This window comes from Macaca nemestrina, chromosome 19, assembly GCF_043159975.1.
Source record: "Macaca nemestrina isolate mMacNem1 chromosome 19, mMacNem.hap1, whole genome shotgun sequence".
NCBI classification, from domain to species: domain Eukaryota; kingdom Metazoa; phylum Chordata; class Mammalia; order Primates; family Cercopithecidae; genus Macaca; species Macaca nemestrina.
The window spans coordinates 71,335,677-71,357,512 of record NC_092143.1 but is presented as its reverse complement, the minus strand read 5'-3'; the positions used below and the strand labels follow the sequence as shown (position 1 = coordinate 71,357,512).

The 21,836-nt window shown below is 43.5% G+C and overlaps 1 protein-coding gene across 1 annotated transcript in view; it reads left to right on the top strand.

The window, feature by feature from the left end:
• LOC105464721 (collectin subfamily member 12) overlaps positions 1 to 21,836 on the top strand; it is a 183,713-nt gene that overhangs the window by 11,948 nt on the left and 149,929 nt on the right. Inside the window, exon 2 of the mRNA XM_011712757.2 lies at positions 8,867 to 8,917. Within this exon, the coding sequence (XP_011711059.1) occupies positions 8,867 to 8,917 (51 nt within the window). The remainder of the gene's footprint in view (positions 1 to 8,866; positions 8,918 to 21,836) is intronic.

Below are 21,836 nucleotides of genomic sequence, written 5' to 3'. Positions count from 1 at the left end.
ATATTTCTTGCATACCTTTTTGTTTCCCCCCACCAAGTTAACAATCCTCTTGCTATTTTAGTTCCTCATACATGCTTGATTGTTCATCTCCAGAGTCCCTTCCACTTTCCCAAATCTCTCCTCTGTGTGTTCTAACATATTAGGAATTCTTTCATTTCTGTCTTCTCAAAGAAATCTTTTCTGGAGCATTCTGACCAACTGAGGGTTAGAGTTAGGTTAGGATGTACACACACAGACACCCTCAGACATGCACACACACAGTCACACGCACACACACTGGGTTTGTTCCTTATTTTAGTGCAATGCATTCTCCGATAGCTTCCTGAGACTAGTGTGTGTGGGATGTACATTTTTGGGGATTCTGCTGGTCTGCAAAGGTCTTTATGTCACCCACTCATTGAATTGAGAGCTTTCTATATTGGAAATAATTTATCCTTAGAATTTCAAAAGCACTGCTGTATTTACTTTAGCTTCCAACTTTGCTGCTAAATGTGATACTGTCCTTTTTTTCTTTGTAAAGTTCTTATAAACGATCCATTTTTTTTCTCTGTCTGGAATCTTTTAGGATTTTATTTTTGTCTTCAGTGTTCTGAAATTTTATGATGGAATGACTTGGAATGACTCTCTTTCCTTTCTTTGTTCTGGGCAGTGATGGGCCCATTCATCCTGGAAACTCATGTCCTTCAATGCTGGGAAATGTGGTTCACTTACTCCTCCAGTGCTTCCCTCCCTCTGTTCTTTTTCTGGGAGACACCTGTTGTGTGAATATTAGACCCTTTAACTTGATTTTCTTTTTTTTTCGAAACAGAGTCTTGCTCTGTCCCCGAGGCTGGAGTGCAGTGATGCAGTCTCAGCTCATTGCAACCTCAGCCTCCCAAGTAGCTGGTATTACAGGCACACACTGGCACGCCCAGCGAATTTTTGTATTTTTAGTAAAGACGGGGTTTCACCATGTTGGCCAGACTGGTCTCGAACTCCTGAACTCAGGTGATCCACCTGCCTTGGCCTCCCAAAGTGCTGGGATTATGGGCTGCAAAGTGATCCCAGTGAGCCACTGCACCCAGCCTCTAAATTGATTTTCTAATTTTTCCTTATTTTTACTTTTTTTTTCTATTTATATGCCTTTATTCTACTTTCTGTAATATTTTGACTCCATCTTCCACCCCTTACCATTGAGATTTATTTCTTGATCATATTTTTAATTTCCAAGAGTTCTTTCTTTTTCTCTTTTTTGAAATGGAGTCACACTCTGTCACCCAGTCTGGAGAACAGTGGTGCGATTTCGGATCACTGCAACTTCCGCCTCCCGGGTTCAAGCGATTCTCCTGCCTCAGCCTCCCTAGTAGTTGGGATTACAGGCATGTATCACCATGCCTGGCTAATTTTTGTATTTTTAGTAGATACGGGGTTTCACCATGTTGGCCAAGCTGGTCTCAAATTTCTGACCTCAAGTGATCCACCTGCCTCAGGCTCCCAAAGTGCTGAGATTACAGGTGTCAGCCACCGTGCCCGGCCCTTTTTCTCTGATGGTTGGTTTTTTATAGCATCCTGTTTTCCAGTTGTATTATCTTCTCTTATCTCTGTAAATGTATTAATGGTATTTGGTTTTTTTTTTTCTGAGGTATTAATTTTCCTGCATAATGTAGATTTCCTCTCAATTGCTTTATCTGGTTTCTTTATTTTCGTCTTTGTCTTTTCATGTTAGAGGTTGTGTCAGTTGTCTGATGACCCTCAACTGTCTTATTTAAGGGCAGAACATTACACAGGTCAATCGGAAACTTTTATACTGGTGGGTTTTGTGAACTGTGACCATCACTCTAAGTTTATCTGGTTGGGCTGTCCACTGGGGACCTCCTGGAATTAGAACCATTAGTTTATTTTTTTTCTTAGCTGGTCAAATTCCCCAGAGAAGAACCTTCTAATCTTTACCATGGAGGGTACTTTCTGGCTAAGTAGGAGAAGATGACCCAGGATCTGAGTGTTCAGTTGGTAAACTTTCACCTTTCCCCTGATTTCATTACAGTTCTCATCTCCTATTCCTGGTGTCCACTAGACAAGAGAACTTTTGTCTTAAGGTTTCCAAGTAATAAACCTTGAATCTTCTGCTGTGGTTAAGGAGGGGCAGTCACCCAGCTCTTTGGGTGGGCAGCTCCAACTCCTTCTCTTTTTTTCACATACTATACAAATCATCCACTTAACGTGTACAATTCAATGTTTTTTTGTTATATTCACATATTTTTTATTCATCATTATAATCAATTTCAGAAGTTTCACCACCCTGAAAAGAAACCCCTAAATAGTCACTCCTCAGTTCCCCTCAAAACCACCAGCCCTAGGCAAACATTAATTTGCTTTCTGACTCTAGACTTTCCTAATGTAAACATTTCATATAAATTGAATCACACAATGTGTGTGTGTGTGTGTGTGTGTTGTGACTGGCCTCTTTTACTTAGCATAATGTTTTTAAGGTTTATCTACATTGTAGTATGCATCAGTGCTTCATTTTTTATTGCTGAATAATATTCTGCTGTATAGACATACCACAGTTTATCCATTTATCAGTCAGTGAACATTTGGCTTATCTCCCCCTTTTTTTGCTATTATGAATAATGCTGCTAGAAACATTCATGTGCAGATTTTTGTATGGACATATGTTTTTATTTCTCATAGGTATAAACCTAGGATTAGAATTGCTGAATTGTATGGTAACTTTATGTTTAACTTTTTGAGGAATAGCCACACTGTTTTCCATGGTGGCTGCACCATTTTACATTCCCACCAACAGCATGTGAGGGTTCTAATTTCTCCCTATCTTTGCCAACACTTATTATCTATCTTTTTGGTTGTAGCCAACTGCTTCTTAAACTTATGTTCCACCAGTCCTCCTATTTTAGCCTCACCTTTATTCCCAAATTCCTAAGCCTGTTCAGGATTCTGCAATATCAGTCATTGCTTCTTAGCTTTCCCGGCTGCTAGCACAGGCTTCAGTTTCAGGAGTGTGCGGGTCAGTCACCATCATGGTGTGGAACTCCTGAGCCCCACAGACCTGTGTCTTCCTCTTGGTCTGGCCACTCACAAGCTGTGAGACCTTGGGTCAAATTAATGTAATTTCTCTGAGCCATGGTTTTCTCATCTGTAAAACAGAAACATAATAGAATGCGGCCAGGTGTGGTGGCTTACACCTGTAATCCCAGCACTATGGGAGGCTGAGGCACGCAGATCACTTGAGGCCAGGAGTTTGAGGCCAGCCTGACCAACATGGCAAAACTGCATCTCTACTAAACATACAGAAATCAGGCAGGCATGGTGGAACAGGCCTGTAATCCCAGCTACTCCGAGGCTGAGGTGGGAGGATTGCTTGAACCTGGGAGGCAGAGGGTACAGTGAGCTGAGATGGTGCCACTGCACTCCAGCCTAGATGACAGACCAAGATTCTGTCTCAAAAAAAAAAAAAAAAAAAAAGCAAAATGTGAAATAGCTGGCATACAGCAGATACTGACTAAATATATTAGTCTCTTCTCTTCCCCAAACATGGTGAGTATGCAAAAAGAGAAAGACTATCTTTTCCCTTTAGGAATTCATGAACTAGTGGGAAAGAGAGAGACATGTATAACTCTCATTTCCTTAATTTTGAACAACTACTGTTGAGTGCCTATCAGGCATCATAAATGTGTTAGTTGTTGAGGGTACAATGTGACGAGTTTCCTGTCTTCAAATGGCTTTCCATCTGGAGGAGTCAGAACCAGAACTGGAATATGAGGCAGACAGAGTTAAGTGCCATCACACTGATACAAGGGAGCGTACAAGAATGAGAGGTAAATTCTGACTGTAGTGCTAGTGCCCTACTTGGTCCACAGATTGACTGGAACATGTTAATATGGATGACTCTCAGCTCTAAGCCAACAGAACCAAACTTCACTTGGAGTCATGGTACTCTGAAATAGCAAGGCACAAAGAATAAACCAGCAGCCAAATTCTGTTCAACATTCTCTGTCACAAAATCTCTGGCCAGTGTGGCTCTGTGCCAGTTACTAAGGAAAGTAGAAAAAGAAATAAAAATCACATTTTAAAATAGGTGAGCAAAATATAACGTAGCCTGTAGGATTAAAATGAAAATGCAAAAGTTCAGCTGTGGGAGCCAAGAAAATATGAGCTTATAGAATAAATCTTAAACACTTTCTGTCATTTAATATGTTAAGGTTGCTTCTTCCTCACAGACAAACTGCTGTCAGAAACAGGGATCAAGTTATGACCACTGCAGGACTTAGAGGTCTTAAATCTTAACCAAGTCCTTATTCACATCAGAGTGTGGCGGTTGTGTGGCTATGACTGTCAGAGATAGAAATTGGAAAGTGTAAGTTGCTAAAGAGACTGACCTCAGAAGAATCTCCTTATCTGAGTACATCACCTTTGCAGGTCCTGATACTGTAAGGACAATCTGGGATACAACACATTGAGCTTGGATCTATATGGTGTGAGGAAAAGGTTTTGAGAATAGAATATAGCATTGCACATCGTATCAGGCTATTTGTCTTCATGAAAACCTGCCTGTCAGCCCTTGTGGGCCCTAGTATAGCCTTCTACCCTCTAGCACGTTTTAGTCATTGGGAACACTGACTACTCATTCTCTCTCCTGTGGCTATTGTTGCTTGATGTAAATCATCTCCACAACCACAAGATCCACCAGCTTTACCCTCTTCCTCTTCCTCAAGTTCCTAAACACCCAACTGTTCCATTAGCCTGAATCAGCTGTTTGCTAACTGACCAGCTGGGAACATCTGGGAGTGGGTCTGGGGGAATACCTAAGCGAGTGAACTGTGCACCAAGCTTTTTCTGCCCTGAATGCACCCAACTCTTAAGGGTAGCAAAAGAGGATTCTAAAGTCAACTTTTGAAAATATTGACTAAAACAAAGTTAACCATTTTTTTCTTCTCTTAGCACATCTCACAGTCTCTGATAGTTCCAAAACCATTATGAATTTCCAAGAAAGGGATATAATATGTAGTGTTTTCCAATCTCTATCCTCCCCCCTGCCAAAACCTCAAAAAACAAAAACATTGAGAGAGACCGATTTAAGGCACTTCTGTATAATTGCAGTCAGAAGTCATGTGTGGTAACTTACTTGTACCCCTCATGTCTCTTGTGATTTTCTCTCTAATTTTAGAGTTGGATGAGATAGAGACTGTTTTATTCTTTTAGCGGCTGTTGTAAGAATCCCTAATCCTTTTCGGATGAGGGTTGAGATGAGAAGCAGGGAACCCACCCTGTGCTTTATGATGGGTGGCCTGTGAGGCCTTTGTTTTCTTGAACTCCTTATGGGTTTGGACATGTTAATTTGGAGGTAGAAGCAGGACACAGCTAAATTGCTTTAATAACAAAAATATGTGAAATTTGAAGTTCCCAGGGAAATTTCAGGAAGGAGAGAGAAGTCAGTCAGACTAAATGCTGCGTGGGAAAAAGATTAGAGAGGGAAAAGAAAACAAACAAACAAACAAGCTAATGGTAGCCCTGCTGAAATGAAGCTTTTGGGGGAGAATAGACATGTCTAATGGGAAATTTTAAGCTGTTTGCTATCAGTGATGCAGCATGAACCTCCCCTCTTGTTTCCACTGTGACATCTTCAGTGATGTTTCTGTGGCCCACAGTGCCTGAGTGTGAGTGGATTTGCTGCAGAGGTGGCACAGTGGTGGAAAGGATAGAGCTGGCCAAGGGCATGGATGTCTGGGTACCACTGATGCTGATATTCGTGTCTCATCAACTCCGCTAGGCTGTAAGCATGTGTTTATTGAATGAATGAAAAAACAAACGAATGGATATCTAAGCATACGCAGCAGGTCAGAGTTTCTCCTTAACGGAGAACAGACGAGACTGCAGCCGTTAATACAACAGATTACCACATCAAGCATTAATATGACCGATTACTAAGTAAAGCAGGAACAGAGTATGGGCTTGATGTGTATTTGTGGAGGTAACCAATCACTGAATCAGAGAAAAAGGTGCTGTTCTCTTGGTTGTAAGCAAGTTCTTCCATGCAGAAATAACTAAAGCTTAAATCCCTGCCATGCGAACACTACTTTGATTATAAATACGTGGCCTTCTAGATTCCAAACCAAGGTCTCTTCCCTTTCTTCGGAATAAGGAGACAGTGGTGAAATACAAAGATATCACACGTCTCTGTTTTCCGTTAGACATGAACACTGTCTCACATGTGATTATTATTATTTTTTTTTTGAAACGGAGTCTCGCTCTGTTGCCCAGGCTGGAGTGTAGTGACACAATCTTCGCTCACTGCAAACTCCACCTCCTGGATTCTAGCGATTCTCCTGCCTCAGCCTCCCGAGTAGCTGGGATTACACGTGCCCGCCACCACACCCAGCTAATGTTTTGTATTTTTAGTAGAGATGGGGTTTTGCCATGTTGGCCAGGCTGACCTCAGACTCCTGACCTCAGGTAATCTGCCTGCCTCAGCCTCCCAAAGTGCTGGGATTACAGGCATGAGCCACCATGCTCCAGCATCACGTGTGATTTTATAAATACGTTGTAACAAACAAGTATTCTGAGCTTCACCACATTGTGTTTGTAGAGAGCATACATCTTGGGTTCTCCATAACATTTCAAGGTTTAGATATAACTAGATCATGTCTCTTTTGGGGATTGAAAAAGACTATCACAGAGGCTTCATTTCCCCTATATGCCTCTCTTTCTTGAAAGCCAAGATTGTGCAGGCACGGTGGCTCATGCCTGTAGTCCCAGCACTTTGGGAGGCCGAGTCAGGCGGATCACCTGAGGTCAGGAGTTCGAGCTGGCCTGCCCAACATGGTGAAACCCCATCTCTACTAAAAATACAAAGAATTAGCTGGGCACGGTAGCAGGCGCCTGTAATCCCAGTTACTTGGGAGGCTGAGGCAGGAGAATCGCTTGAACCCAGGAGGCGGAGGTTGCAGTGAGCCGAGATTGCACCACTGCACTCCAGCCTGGGCGACAAGAGAAAAATTCTGTCTCAAAAAGAAAATCAAGATAAGGGACCATGACTTACTCACCTCTGAAGCCACAGCCTGGCAGTCTCTGCCATGGTGAGTGCTAAGAACATGCCTTTGAGCTGAGCTGCCTGTGAGAGAAAGCTGTGTGCTGGGGCAGTAATGGACCCAGTCAGACAGGGTACCCTGGAAAGGCCTGGCTTTGGCACCTCTTACTTGTCATCAGAAAGTGTTGACTGGGCCCAGTGGCTCACGCCTGTAATCCCAGCACTTTGGGAGGCCGAGGTAGGTGGGTCACCTAAGGTCAGGAGTTTGAGACCAGCCTGACTAATATGGTGAAACCTTGTCTCTACTGAAATTACAAAAATTAGCCAGGTGTAGTGGCAGGCGCCTGTAATCCCAGCTCCTCCGGAGGCTGAGGCAGGAGAATCGCTTGAACCCAGGAGGCAGAGGTTGCAGTGAACCAAGATCGCGCCACTGCACTCCAGCCTGAGCGACAGAGCAAGATTCCATCTCAAAAATAAAGAAAAAAGTGTTCCTCCTGGACAGTAGACACTGGGGCCTACTTGAGGGTGGAGGGTGAGAGGAGGATGGGGATTGAAAAACTGCCTGTTGGGTACTATGCTCACTACCCGGGTGATGAAATAATCTGTCCACCAAACCCTGCAACACACAATTTACCCATGTAACAGACATGCACGTGTACCCCCTGAAGCTAAAATAAAATTTGGAAAGAAAAAAAAAGTGTCCTTTAGTTGTGCAATTAATAGGAAATTGTGTCTGCACAGTGCTTGCCCCTCCTAGACCTTTACCTGGCAGAACTGTAAGTGAGCAGTTCTTTATAGATGCAATAAGGAATCTCGTGTCTACTTTAGGAATGAGATTTTAGGTCTTTAGGTAGAAAGGTTGGGTGATAAAACATCTCTCTCTCTCTCTCTTTTTTTTTTTTTGGAGATGGGGTTTCATTCTTGTTGCCCAGGCTGGAGTTCAATGGCATGATCTTGGCTCACTGCAACCTCAGCCTCCCAGGTTCAAGCGATTCTCCTACCTCAGCCTTTCAAGTAGCTGGGATTACAGGCATGTGCCACATCTGGCTAATTTTGTATTTTTAGGAGAGATGGGGTTTCACCATGTTGGCCAGGCTGGTCTCGAACTCCTGACCTCAGGTGATCCGCCCACCTCAGCCTCCCAAAGTCCTGGGATTACAAGAATGAGCCACTGCGCCCGGCCGACATCTCTCTTCTTTCCATGGTGGGTCTACATTTAGGGATTTCCACAGTAAGGCTGCCTTTTGAAATGCATTTACTGCGAAACCATCAGCTGGTCCCAGTTACCCAATGGAAGGAGGGTGGGAAGGGTTTGGTTGTCATTGCAGGAGTTATGTTGGCTCCTGAGGGGCAGCAGTTAGTGAAGGAGATGACCCTGGAGCCCAGACATTTAAAAACAGGGGCTTTAGCATCAGTTGCCTAAAGATAACCCCTTGGGCGGTCGATTATTTCTGTGAGCAGAGAAGGTTTCTGTTCACAGGAAGCATGATGACAATAGTAAATTCATGCACACGTGTGAGGAAGATATCAGAGAGAAACATTGAATTAATGTAGCGTGACGGGGGTGGCCGGGTGGTCCGGAAAGGCATCTCGCAGGGTCACACTTTAGCTAAGACCTGATTTCGAAGCAGTCACATCAAGAACAGAGGAAGTGCATCCCAAGCGGCGGGAGCAGACAGTGCGGAGAGCCCTGCTCTCTTTTCCACAAAGCCTGGTGTGATCCGCGAGCAGAAGGAAAGCTGCCGCGACAAGCAGGGGCGATGAAGCAGGTCGAATCCTGCCCCACCCTCTGCTTCTGTGCCCCTTGCCAGGGTTAACATTGTGTCTGTTCTTCTCTCACAGACGACTTCGCAGAGGAGGAGGAGGTGCAATCCTTCGGTTACAAGCGGTTTGGTGAGTCCTAACAAAGCTGTGTTCCTTCTCAGTGGTCAACCTGGGATGCAGCCACAGGGGCTCAGAGGCCATTGGCAGGCCACTGGCAGGCCCTTCATGCACATGGGTGTTTGCGGCTCTGAGGCCGAATTTTGGTTGGAAAGTGAGTGTCTGTGTCCCGGGGGAGGGTTTCTCACGGTTCTGAGGGGCCATGGGACAGGAGCTGCACCCAGGCGTGGGGAAGTGATGGGATGTTTATGGGTCTGCTGAATGTAAAAGAGACCGCCTGCTAGACAAAGTGTGGTGGGAAAGGCAAATCTGTGACAAGACAGGAGCAAAATACCTGGAATTTTTCGATTTTGATATTCAGAAAACATCTTTGCTCAGGCCTTACACTCCTAACCTGGTGTTCATGGATGAGTGAGAGCGAGACTTCTTCCAGAAATCCGCCTGGACACAGGTGCTCTGTGGCTGGGGAATAGCCCCCAAAGGTGACAGCACCCTGAATCCTGAAACCTGAATGTTACCTTATGTGGCACAAAGGACTTTGCAGGTGTGATTAAGTTAAAGAGTTTGAGATGGGGAGGCGATCCTGGGTTACCTGGGTCGGCCCTGAAAGCCATCGCAAGGGTCCTTATAAGAGAGAGGCAGAGGGAGATGTGACTGCAGAAAGAAGATGGTGTGAGGATGGAAGCAGAGATTTTTGTTATGTGCTCTGGTCAAGGAATATAGGTGGTCATTAGAAGCTAAAAATGCAAGGGCATTAATGGATTCTTCCTTCAGAGCCTTGGGAGGGAGAGCTGTGCTTTCTATATTTCTGTTTCAGCTGGCTGAAGGTGATTTTAGGCTTCTGGCCCCCAGAACTATAAGAGGAGAAATCTGTATTGTTTAGACCAACATGTTCATGGTAATCTGTTACAGCAGCCACAGGAAACTCATACACTCCCTCTGCCTCCCAGGCTGCTGCACCGGGTGCTCTTCTCTGCTTTCACCTTGCTTCTCTTTGACCTTGAAATGCCAGTGGTCATTGCAGAGTTTCAAAGGCAGCTGCAGGGATTGGAGGATTATCCCAACAGCTTGTTTCTGTGCTTGGCCAGAGGAAATGGAGAAGAATAGAGGAGAAAAGAGTGTGTGTGATTGAGAGTGTGTGTGTATGTGTGTGTGTATGCATGTGTGTGTGTGTGTGTGTGTGTGTGTGTGTGTGTGAGAGAGAGAGAGAGAGAGAGAGAGAGAGAGAGAGAGACAGAGAGTGAATGAATCTACTTCCTGTTGCTTAAAAAAAATCCTGGCTGGACTTTGATTAAAATGAACAACCCCCAGCTGCTCTGGCTCCCGCGTTGCTCCAGCATTTTTCCTTCTGGATACACACATCTGCATTACTTTCTGGGAAAACATACGACTTTAAAATAGGAATGCAGTGGCACCAAGCTCATCTCTCCTGCATTGGTTCCCGGCAGAGTGGCCACATGCAGCCCCGTCGCGCCTCCTCTGTGCTCCTGTTCCTCATCTACACGATTCCTTGTTTCTGCGATGGGACCTTGGCCCTGTGTTCTCCTTTCGTGGGCGGGGGCTCACTGAAGGCAGCAGTAGGAGTGAAGATGAAACCAAGAATTATAAAGGAGAACAAAACAAACAAACAAAAAAACACAGAAAGACAGGAATCAAGAGGAAAACCAAACTTGTCAAAATAAGTGTGGAGATGCCTACACATTTTGGAACTCAGTAGAAATATGAAGAACCAAGAGAGAAAGTCTCTTTAGCAAGGGTGACGTTGAGAAAAATTTTTTTATAAATTTATCAGCCATGTTACCAGTTAGATGGGTGGGGATTAGATGAAAAACACACAAAAAAGCACATTGCTGACAGGTTTTAATTTATGATGCTTAAGTTATGCATGGGAGTTGCAACAGATGACTCACAAGAGGCATGATAACCACTTACAAATATTAGCACAAACAGAGGCTGGAAGAGAATGATGCCATGCGGTACAAATAGAAGAGAGGGACGAAATTAAAGTGGGAAACCTTGGAATAGTCTATGAAAGAGACATTCCTGATGCTGAGAATTCTTGGATTCAGCCTCTAGGCAAGGTGATAGATATCCAGCATAGGGCCAGAGTAGATCTTTACAGATGAGTCTTTGAGATATTTGTTTTATTTTATTTTATTATTTTAGTTTTGAGACAGGGTCTTGCTCTGTCACTCAGGCTAGAGCGCAGTGGTGCAATCATAGCTCACTGTAACCTTGAATTCCTGGGCTCAAGCAATCCTCCTGCCTCAGCCTCTATGTGCCACTATGTCCAGTTAATTTTTAAATTTTTTGTAGAGACAGTGTCTTACTATCTTGCCCCAGCTGGTCTTGAACTCCTGGGCTTAAGCAATCCTCCAGTCTGAGCCTCCCAAAATGCTGAGATTACAGGTGTGAGCCACTACACCCAACTGAAATGATTTAACTCTGCCTTTATTTTCACCAGTAAGGGAGCTGAGGCCCAGATAGATTAAGTCCTTGCTGAAGCAAATTAGTTGGAGCTGGGGTTAGAAGATTCTGGATCTTCTAACTCTCAGGAGAATGTCGTTTTGGGGAAGGGCTCAGCAGTGAAGTGAAGTGGAGGTGACCTTTCAACTTGTGTGTTGTGGAGGGGACCCTGCAGCTCTGCAACCCTAAAGTGGACTGGACACCCAATCTGGTTCCACTGGGGAGGCCTCATCATGGTTATAGGGCTAGGACTCTGATTCTTTAGAAGGTAAGTGGGTTTTCAGTTCCTAAGAAGTGGCCAATTGAATCCAGCAGAACCCAAGAGCCCATTTCTTCAGGCATGATTAAACTTTAACCATTAAAGGAAGATCAAGTCCCTTCCATGCAGCAGGTTGATAGTACGATGGTAGGTGGAAGGTGTCCAGAGACATGTCAACGCTCTAGGCCCTGCCCCTAATCACTCCTGTGTCTTGAAACCAGCTACTTAAACACGGTGGGTCTCAGATGCTGCCTTTGCCCAACCAGCAGAGGGACACCTGCCAAGGTAGGTGAGTCTACCTTACAGGGCTTTGGTGAGGTTAAGAGAGACGTCAGATGGACAAGTGCTTTGAAATTACAACACTATAATAACACAAGACTGTATTATCACTCTCCTGAGATTTGGGGCTATTCGCACTCTCTCAACATTTTGGTACAGCCAATGCATAATATCAAAGTGTGACAGACCTGAAAACTTATTCCTGAAGAAATGTAAAGGTGTGATTTTCTTCTAAAGACAGTAATATTGTAGCCTTTTATAGTTGCAAAAATAGACTGGATAACATAGAGGGTTCAGTTATTGTTTAATTTTAGGTATATGTTGCTTATGCAAGTATGATAAACACAACCCGAAATTAAGACTACAGATGAGCCAGAGGTCGGTTATTCACAGGGCAAAGGGTCATTGTTTTAGCAAATCACTACTGAGTGGGCCTGTTTCCAAAGTGAATTCATATACAGTTATTATTCAGAGGTGTTTGCTACATAAATTCAAGGCTGTTTACATAATAATATTGTGCTTTTTCAAATTTAGCATATTATTACAGTAAAGAGCAAAATGCACTATCTTCTCCAGTGATCTGGCATGGTATTCTATTTGGTGCAGTCATCCCTTGTTTACTCAGGGATTCATTATTGCATTTTAGTCTCAGCCAGGTCTTCTGTTTTTCTTCAGTCTTTCCATATACCAAGCTTGTTCAGCCCCATTCGCAAAGTTCTGGGCAGGTGTCTAAAGAGGAGATGGAGTTTGGTCTGATGGTTTTGCCACTTCTTTGCTCCTCTAACAAAAGCGTCAATGAGGGGAGACTTTGAAGGGTTAATTAAGTGAGCATTTTCAAACTTTACTCAGGCTTTGAGGGTCAGCATTTCTTGGCCTCAGTATGCAGAGCTAATTGGGACGTAACTATAGTTACAATTTGGCAGAATTCCTTTTTTGGGACATGAGGTACCGGTATATTAATTTTTATTTTCCATAGATATGATATATACTACCACGAAAGTGACATTTTTCTACTTATTTCCCAGTTACTGTTTTCACTCAAAGCATCACACATGGCTCTAGAATCCTTTATTATTAGGCTTAGCAGAAAGGGAAAGAGAGGCAGCACCACCCCCATGGCCTGAGCCCTCCCTCTGGAGCCTGCATTCTCCATTTCTGTGCTGGGGGGCGCTAGACTGACTTTGTTTGATTGGTCACAATGTGTTCTCTTCTGTTATTTTTGGAATCTGATCGGGTATGATAATAGACGTCCAAAGTTAGGATGATGGAGGAGCAAGAGATACATGGTTCAGCCTGTGAAAATCACGGGTGGAGTTAAGGGTTTCCAGTGAGCAACTGTGGGCAGCTGGGAACATTTGTTGTTTGTATTTGGCAAACAAAACTTTGAGAGAATTGCTTCTTTGGGGCTCAGGGATAGGAATTATTAATAGCTGTGAGAGAAAAAGATCTGAAAAATGGCAAACTGAAACAGTAACAAAAAAGTAAAAGGAAGCGTTTTCTATGGAGTAGAATTCAAGTTTTTTTGTGAAAACTAAGTGGGAGAGTTCTAAGGGGATTGCTGAAAAATTATTTAGGGGTTACAGTCCAAAACGGGGTATCAGATGCCTTTTCCTTTGCGATCAGTGTGTTCTTTGAAGCAAGTCCTTGAATAGTTTTGTTTATCCACAACTTCACAGGCCTCTCTATAGCTGTAGCTTCAAACAAGCCAGGCTTTAACTTTCCCCTTTCTTTCCTCGAAAAATAGTTGCAGATTAGCAAGTGTATTTTTAACAGTTTGGCCCACACGGTGCCGGGCATGTTGAAGCAGCCTGATAAATCTGTGTTGAAGAGAACTCAGCCCTGCCCCTCAGTGCCCCTGCCTCATGCCTTACCGTCACCTTCCCCTCCTTCTAAACCCAGCCTCCAAAGAGATAAACATATGGAACTTCAAATTCATGACTCTAGTTAAATTATTGAGCTGTTTCTTGCCAAGAGGTTTAGAGAAACTAATGTCTAAAAGCATAGAGGACTACTGAGGCTTCTGAAAAATCACAGCACGGATATGCTTAACCATATAGCCAGAAAGGAAGATTCTTTCTGAGGCGCATGGTGAGTGTATACTTTTAATGCCAAGAGATTGAAAGAGTTTACCAAGAGGATGCCAAACTCTCTTTGGGAAGCCGCTCAAGATAAACATTTGGATGCCTCTACTTCTTGTTGCTGGGCTTGTAGGGAGCAGGCTGCCTGTCTCCCCTCTCCTGGGACTCTTCCCGGAAGCCTGGTTCATCTTCTAATTTGGAGAAGGTGTCGATTTGAAGCCATCTATCTCCGACAAGGAGGGCTCCAGGCATCCCTCTCACCACAGCCCTGCAGAAGGCTGACCCATTCCCTGATGGGAATGCCAGGAATTTCCATCATTTCCTGTGGGGAACGACTGAATAAGCCCAGTGAGAGGCTGTCCTTCCAGAGGCACCTTTTCCAAACATTCCTAAGTGAAGCACAGGACTGACACTGGGAGGAAGTTGAAGGGCAAGGGAACAGTGGAACTTGGTGCCCCCGTGGGGTTTCTTTGAAATGTCCAAAACCATTTGCATCAAGTTAAGGGGAGAGTTTCATTTATGTGGTTTTACAAATCCTAATGGAGTTGGTATTTCTGATTTTATTTATTTATTTACTTACTTTTTCAAGACAGAGTTTCGCTCTTTTTTGTCCAGGCTGGAGTGCAGTGGTGTGATCTCGGCTCACTGCAACCTCCGCCTCCTGGGTTCAAGTGATTCTTCTGCTTCAGCCTCCTGAGTAGCTGGGACTACAGGCGCCCACCACCACGCCGGGCTAACTTTTTATTATTTTTGGTAGAGACGGGGTTTTATCATGTTGGCCAGGCTGGTCTTGAACTCCTGACCTCAGGTGATCCACCGCCTTGGCCTCCCAAAGTGCAGGGATTATAGGTGTGAGACACCACGCCTGGCCTCCGATTTAATAAGAATTCAGTGTCAAAATGGCATGTGGGGAACTCAGTGCAAAAGAGATTCTCAGGCTGACTCAGCTGGAAGGGAAGTCACAGAGTAGCTCTTTTCCTGGCCCCTGTATCTTCTGCTTCCAGGCAGACAGGTGCGGCTCCTAAATGCCGAGAAAGGGAGTTCCTTGGCTGTCACTGCTTTTTATATAACCTGAGGAGATTTCATACACTTCATCACTATACATGATAACCACAGGCTCCCTTGGCAACACCATGCACCTACGTTTCCCTTCTGCCTGCCAAGAGGACTTCTCACTGGGTCAGACCCTTCTTGCCTTGTCTTTCCTGCCCATCAGTAAAAACAAGGTTCAACACTACATTCCATGTGATTATGAATTTTTTTTTTTTTTTTTTGAGACGGCGTCTTGCTCTGTCGCCCAGGCTGGAGTGCAGTGGCGCTATCTCGGCTCGCTGCAAGCTCCGCCTCCCGGGTTCACGCCATTCTCCTGCCTCAGCCTCCCGAGTAGCTGGGACTACAGGCACCCGCCACCAGGCCCAGCTAATTTTGTTTTGTATTTTTTAGTAGAGATGGGGTTTCACAGTGTTAGCCAGGATGGCCTCGATCTCCTGACCTCGTGATCTGCCCGCCTTGGCCTCCTAAAGTGCTGGGATTACAGGCGTGAGCCACCGCGCCTGGCCGATTATGATCTTTTTTAAACCATGTGAAGAGAAAGTCACGGGAAAGAAACCATTAAACGCTCCTTTGTGGATATCTATTATGTGCCAGGTGGTTTCCCACCCATTAGTTCATTGAATTCCCCCAGAAACCCTTTGAGGTGGGAATTATATGTGGTTTACAGGTGAGAGCCAAAGCTCCCAAGGTTGGTGGCATGGCCAATGTTGGAGTTAAGCCTGATTTCAGGCCTCAGTGTCCTTTCTGCTCTACTCGTGGCTCGGAAGCTCACAGACACAGCCATACTCAAGCATCCTAAAATTTTAATGGAAAAGCAAATCACCATAAATGATCCTGGACTAAATCAGCAGCTGTTGATATGGTCTCATATTTCACAATTTCATAGTATGTGTCGTATTGAACACTTGAACCCTGATTTTTCCACCATTTAAAGTACAACTCCTCCTCCCCACTTTCCCTGGTTTTCATTCACTTATGAATCCTGGTAGGGCTGTGGGAAGGAGAAGGGTGGAATAATTTGTTTATCCAACAATTGGGTTGAAACTGAATGTGGTTTGTTTTTATTTTTGGAAAAGTTAAAGAAAAAAAAATCTACTCAGCTCTGTTTTGGTTAAGACAGCATGAAGACATTTCGGTTGTTTCCAGTGTTTGTTGTTAAGGGGTAGAGTGGGAAAGAGTTTCCCTTTTGCTGGCAACTGCAAGCAACTAAGACAGATGGACTCTGAAACTTTCCTTAAAGATTTGAGTTGAGGCCAGGCGCGGTGGCTCATGCCTGTAATCCCAGCACTTTAGGAGGCCGAGGCGGGTGGATCACCTGAGGTCAGGAGTTCGAGATTAGCCAGATCAACATGGAGAAACCCTGTCTCTACTAAAAATACAAAATTAGCTGGGTATGGTGGCAGGCGCCTGTAATCCCAGCTACTCGGAGAGGCTGAGGCAGGAGAATCGCTTGAACCTGGGAGGCAGAGGTTGCAGTGAGCCGAGATCGCGCCACTGCACTCCAGCCTGGGCGACAGAGCGAAACTCTGTTTCAAAAAAAAAGAGAGATTTGAGCTGGAGATTTGACCTGTTCATTTGGAGGCCCCTTGGGAAGAGGAAAGCTGTCTCCTTGGGCCATGGATTTTGAGAAAAAACTACGGTCCTCTGCAAAGTTGTAAACTAGAGTGTCTCTTTTTCTCTCTCACTTTCTCCCTGGTGCCCTTTGTGTTCAGTCTATACTATGGGGTTGTGGGGAAGGTGGTGCCCAGGAAGCAAGGCTTTAGAGTTAGACAGTCCTGATTCGCATAATGGTTTTGTCTTTCACCAGCTAAGCCTTTTGCGTATCTGTGAAATGGGTATGACAAGTATATGGTGTGTATTCTTTGCAGGATATATTGATTATAAAACTGTAATATGTATGGGGGCCAGATATACAGTAGGTCTGCACTAAATTGTGGCTATTATTAAACTGCTGACTGCTCCCACCCCTCCCACTCTGCTCTTTCCTCTCTCCCAGGCCCTGACATTCTGTCTTTGGTGTTGCCCCAGGTCTCCCCTTGTGAAGCCCAGCAGTCCTCATTCTCTCTGATCCTTCTCACCGTATTCCCTCCCTCCATCAAAATCTTACTACCCTCCCTCCTATGTTCTGTGCCCTGCAGCAGCCTAGTAATTTGTTCAGGGAATTCCAGAGGAGTCTATTTTCTTTTCTTCTGTTATTTTTCTTTCTTCTTCTTCTTCTTCTTCTTTTTTTTTTTTTTTTTTTTTTTTTTTTGAGACAGGGCCTCACTCTGTCACCCAGGCTGGAGTGCAGTGGTGCCATCACTGCAGCCTTGACTTCTGGGCTTAGGCGATTCTCTCACCTCAGCCTCCCAAGTAGCTGGGGCCACAAGCACAGGCTACCACTCTAGGCTGATTTTTTAAAAATTATTTTTTGTAGAGATGGGGTCTCATTATGTTGCCTAAGCTGGTCTCAAACTCCTGGCCTCAAATGACCATCTTGGGCCCAGCCTCCTAACGTGCTGGGATTGCAGATGTGAGCTACCACGCCTGGCCGGGAGTCCATTTTCTTGCAGGACATTTAAAAAAGTGTAAAGGGTTAGTGGCCATCAGTAAAGAATAATACTTTGAAGGAAGGTAGCATACTGAGGGGTTGGAGCAGCGGCCATGGAGAGTTGGCCTGTCATCGTGGCTAAGAGAATGTATGCTGGAGCCAGACTGCCTGGGTTCAGTTTCCAGCTTTGCCAGTTACGAGTGAGTAGCTTTGGGCGAATTAACCTCTCAGTGCCTGAGTGTCCTCCTCTAGAATATAGGGATAACTATATTGTCTGCCTGTAGGGTTCTTGTGAGAACTGAACGAGTTAATACTCAGAGTAATGCCTTGTGCCTGGAATACATACATAATCCATTTGAGATGGATGTAATGTATGTATTATAAAAAGTGGCACAAATGGTCACAAGGTGGCTACAGTGGGTACAGGCTTTGTTTCAGTGCCTTTTTTTTAAGAGGCAAAGCAGCTTTCCCAGGGGCCTTCTGTCTACTTTCCCTGTCATCTCATTGACCAATATTGAGTCACAAGTCCTTTTCGAAATTAGTTATGTACAAAGGGAATGGGCGGTCTCTGGTTGGCTCGGACTAATTATTTGGGGAGGAATGGTTGGTGAGGAATTAAGCACTCTGGCCACTATTATTACTTGTAACAATAATATCTATAATACATAATGTAATATCATTATATTTCAAATGTAATACTGTTATACAATAATTATTAAAGAGCAATATAATTTATATTGTTATTTATATAATCAGATACATTATTATTTATAATTTGTTTCACTTATAAAATTATTTTATATAAAATTTTAAAATTCAGTTTATTCATAAAATAATTACAAGTTTACTTCCTAATTGTAACCTTGCTATAAATGAAGCTACAAGGTGCTGTTCTAGTTTTTGACAGTTTATAAAAGGAGAAGACGTCAAAAACAAGACATCAGCATAATAGAGAAGTGAATGAATGAACAAAAGTCATTTTGTTTTCTGGCTCAGTATTCTCTAGAGTCTTAAGCAGATTTTGAAGAAAAAAAATTTTTTTTTCAGAAGAGGAACTAAAAAAAAAAAAGAAAAAAAATGAGAAAGTTCCAAATCTTATATAGCTCTTGCCACATGAAACATTGTGAAATTGGTCTCCTGCTCTGAGTCATCACTATAAACACTTTCTGCTTCTTCTGATATTTTATTTTTATTCTTTTTATAGGTTTTTGGGGGAATACTGACATTTGGCCCTGATTGACACATGCTCCTCTTTTTATACACTCTGGTAGTTGTATTTTTTTAATAAGTGTGAATATTTCCATGCACAGATCAATTTCTTTCACATGTTGCAGAAGGTGGAGGAATTGAGACTTGTCAGGAAAACAAGAGAATCAAACTCAGAAGTCTGCAAAGGTTCTGGCAGAAATCCACACTGCATTCTTATTCCCAAGGACTACAGATGCCCTATAATCTCTAATATTTGAAACAACCTTTCTAACATATCATTCTCATTCTGTGAAACAGGAAAATGTAAAAGTAAAATTATTGCTGACATGTAAGATCTCAAACCTTCAACCTAAGATCAAGATATCCACAGCAGTTTAAATATGTAAAAAATAACTATGTTCTTCCTCTTGTTAAAAGCATTTGGATGTTTAGTTAGTTATTTTAGAGACAAGGTCTTAATCCATCACTCAAGCTAGAGTTCAGTGGCATGATCATAGCTCACTTGAACTCCTGGACTCAGGTGATTCTCCCACCTCAGCCTCCTGAGTAGCTAGGAATACAGGGATATATCACCATGCTTAGTTAATTAAAAAATTTTTTTGGCCGGGCGTGTTGGCTCACGCCTGTAATCCCAGCACTTTGGGAGGCCGAGGCAGGCGGATCACGGGGTCAGGAGATCGAGACCATAGTGAAATATCATCTCTACTAAAAATACAAAAAATTAGCTGGGCAGTGGTGGCCACCTGTAGTCCCAGCTACTCGGGAGGCTGGGGCAGGAGAATGGCATGAACCCAGGAGGCAGAACTTGCAGTGAGCTGAGATCGCACCACTGCACTCTAGCCTGGGCGACAGAGTGAGACTCTGTCTCAAAAAAAAAAAAAAAAAAAAAGATAAAAAATTCCTGGCCTTAAGTGATCCTCCTACCTTGGCCTTCCAAAGTGTTAGGATTCCTGAGGTAAGCCATTGCACCTGCCTGATAAAATATATCAAGTATAATGATTGTCCCACCTCATGTTTTACATAGAAGTCTTATGATTGAATTGCTTTTGGAAATCATTGAGGGGAAATATAAATACTTATAATTCTGATACACATTCTCCAAATGCCTTCCATATGCCATGAACCGTGGTACAAAGATGGATAAAACAAAATTCCCACTTATCATTTCATTTGCCAGCATCAACACTTATTCATTCATCTTGTTTCAATTTCTTGGAAAACAAAAGTTATAAAAAAAAATCTTTATGGAAGCAAAAATTTTCTCCTAAAGATGTCCATGCTGGCAGTGAGGCCTCATCAAAGGCTTCCCAAACACAGTCATAGAGTATATACAGAATCAGAAGCTCCCATTCTGTGCTGAAAATGATAGGAAGTAGGGTGTCAGGGATCCAGATATAAATTCTGCAGGTGTGAGTAAAAAACGAGTAAAACAGTTGGGGGCGGGGAGTCCATTAGCCCAGGGAAGAAGAGAGTGCAACATTAATGGAAATATGGGGACGGGATGCAGGCCTTCAGCAGTTCCCTTTTCTTGGGAGATGTATGCACCTTGTGAGACTTGTTGAGAAATAGAAGCAAGCAGGACTCTTGGGAAAGTGTCATTCTTAGTCCTGCATATGAAAGTGATGTGACGTTTACTACCTATCCATAATGTGTTGGGCACCATGGACAGTAAAGAAGGAAGACGTGGCCTTTTGGCTCTGGGAATTTCACATGTAATAAAAAATAGGTTTTTCAAACAGCAGTGTATTTGCATAAGAGAAAAATATCAGCCAATCTACAAATTGCCTCCTCTCACCCGCAGAATTTCCACAGGCACAGTACAGGGCACTACATGCCAAATGGACCGTGAGCCCTCTCCTCCTTCTGTCTGGGGGTGTTCTAGGTTCAGTACTGGCAAAGCTTCAATGGTTTCCAAATAAGGTTGGGAACTCCTCTTTGCCCCCACCTCTCTCCCTCTGTGCAAGTGAAGAAAACTTGTATGAAGTCTCTTTCCTTTGTCCCTCAGAAAGGGTTGGGGACGAGGTGTGAGAATCTGTTTGATATAAACCTGTAAGAGAAGTTTGGAAGGCACTATCCTTCCATGTGCTGAGCACGCCATTGGCCACAGCTGTTACTAAACTGCTGCCATGTGAAGCCACTCTGCTGATGAATAGCAGCCACGTTCATTTAAAGCACAATTCACAAAGAGTGTAATAAAATAATGTGGTTCAGAAGCCTTTGCTATTTGGTCCACTCTTGATAGACTAAAATGTACCTCCGATAAACAGTGGAGTCCGTGAACAAGATATCAGAAGGCCCAAATGACCTTAAGTAAATTTGCACCGCCAGTCTTTAAATGTTCTTGTTATGGAACGAGGGATACAAGACTACCTATGTTTCAGGGACATTGTGAGGATGAACTAATGCAAGTGAAGTGCTTAGCACAATGCCTGGCCCTTAAAAGGTACTCCTTAAATGCTCATTATTTACTAAGAGAGAAAGACAAAGATGGGGAATTAAAGTTTACCAAAAAAAAAAAAAAAAATGAGTTTATGAGTTCAGTATTTCATTTGTGTCTCTCATATGTGTATGTGAATATACACTCTGTGTGTTTGGCTATTTAAAGAGTTCTGAATTGGAAGCATGGAGATCGGAATTATAGCCTTTCTTTTGCTACACACTAACTAGCTACGTGAATTTTGCAAAACGATATAAACTCTCTGGGTCTCAAATAAGCTCTTCTGCAAAATAAAAGGGTTAGGGCAGATGATTTCAGAGGTTTCTTTAGGCTATACAGTGTTATGGGTTTGGATCTATATAATGTGATTCAAGGTTCAAGATTCCATTCTGCCACTGCATTTTTTTTTTTTTTTTTGAGACAGAGTCTCACTCTGTTGCCCAGGCTGGAGTGTAGTGGCGCGATCTTGGGTCACTGCAAGCTCCGCCTCCCAGGTTTAAGCGATTCTCCTGCCTCAGCCTCCTGAGCAGCTGGGACTACAGGCACACACCACCACACTCAGCTAATTTTTGTATTTTTAGTAGAGATGGGGTTTCACCATATTCGCCAGGGTGGTCTCG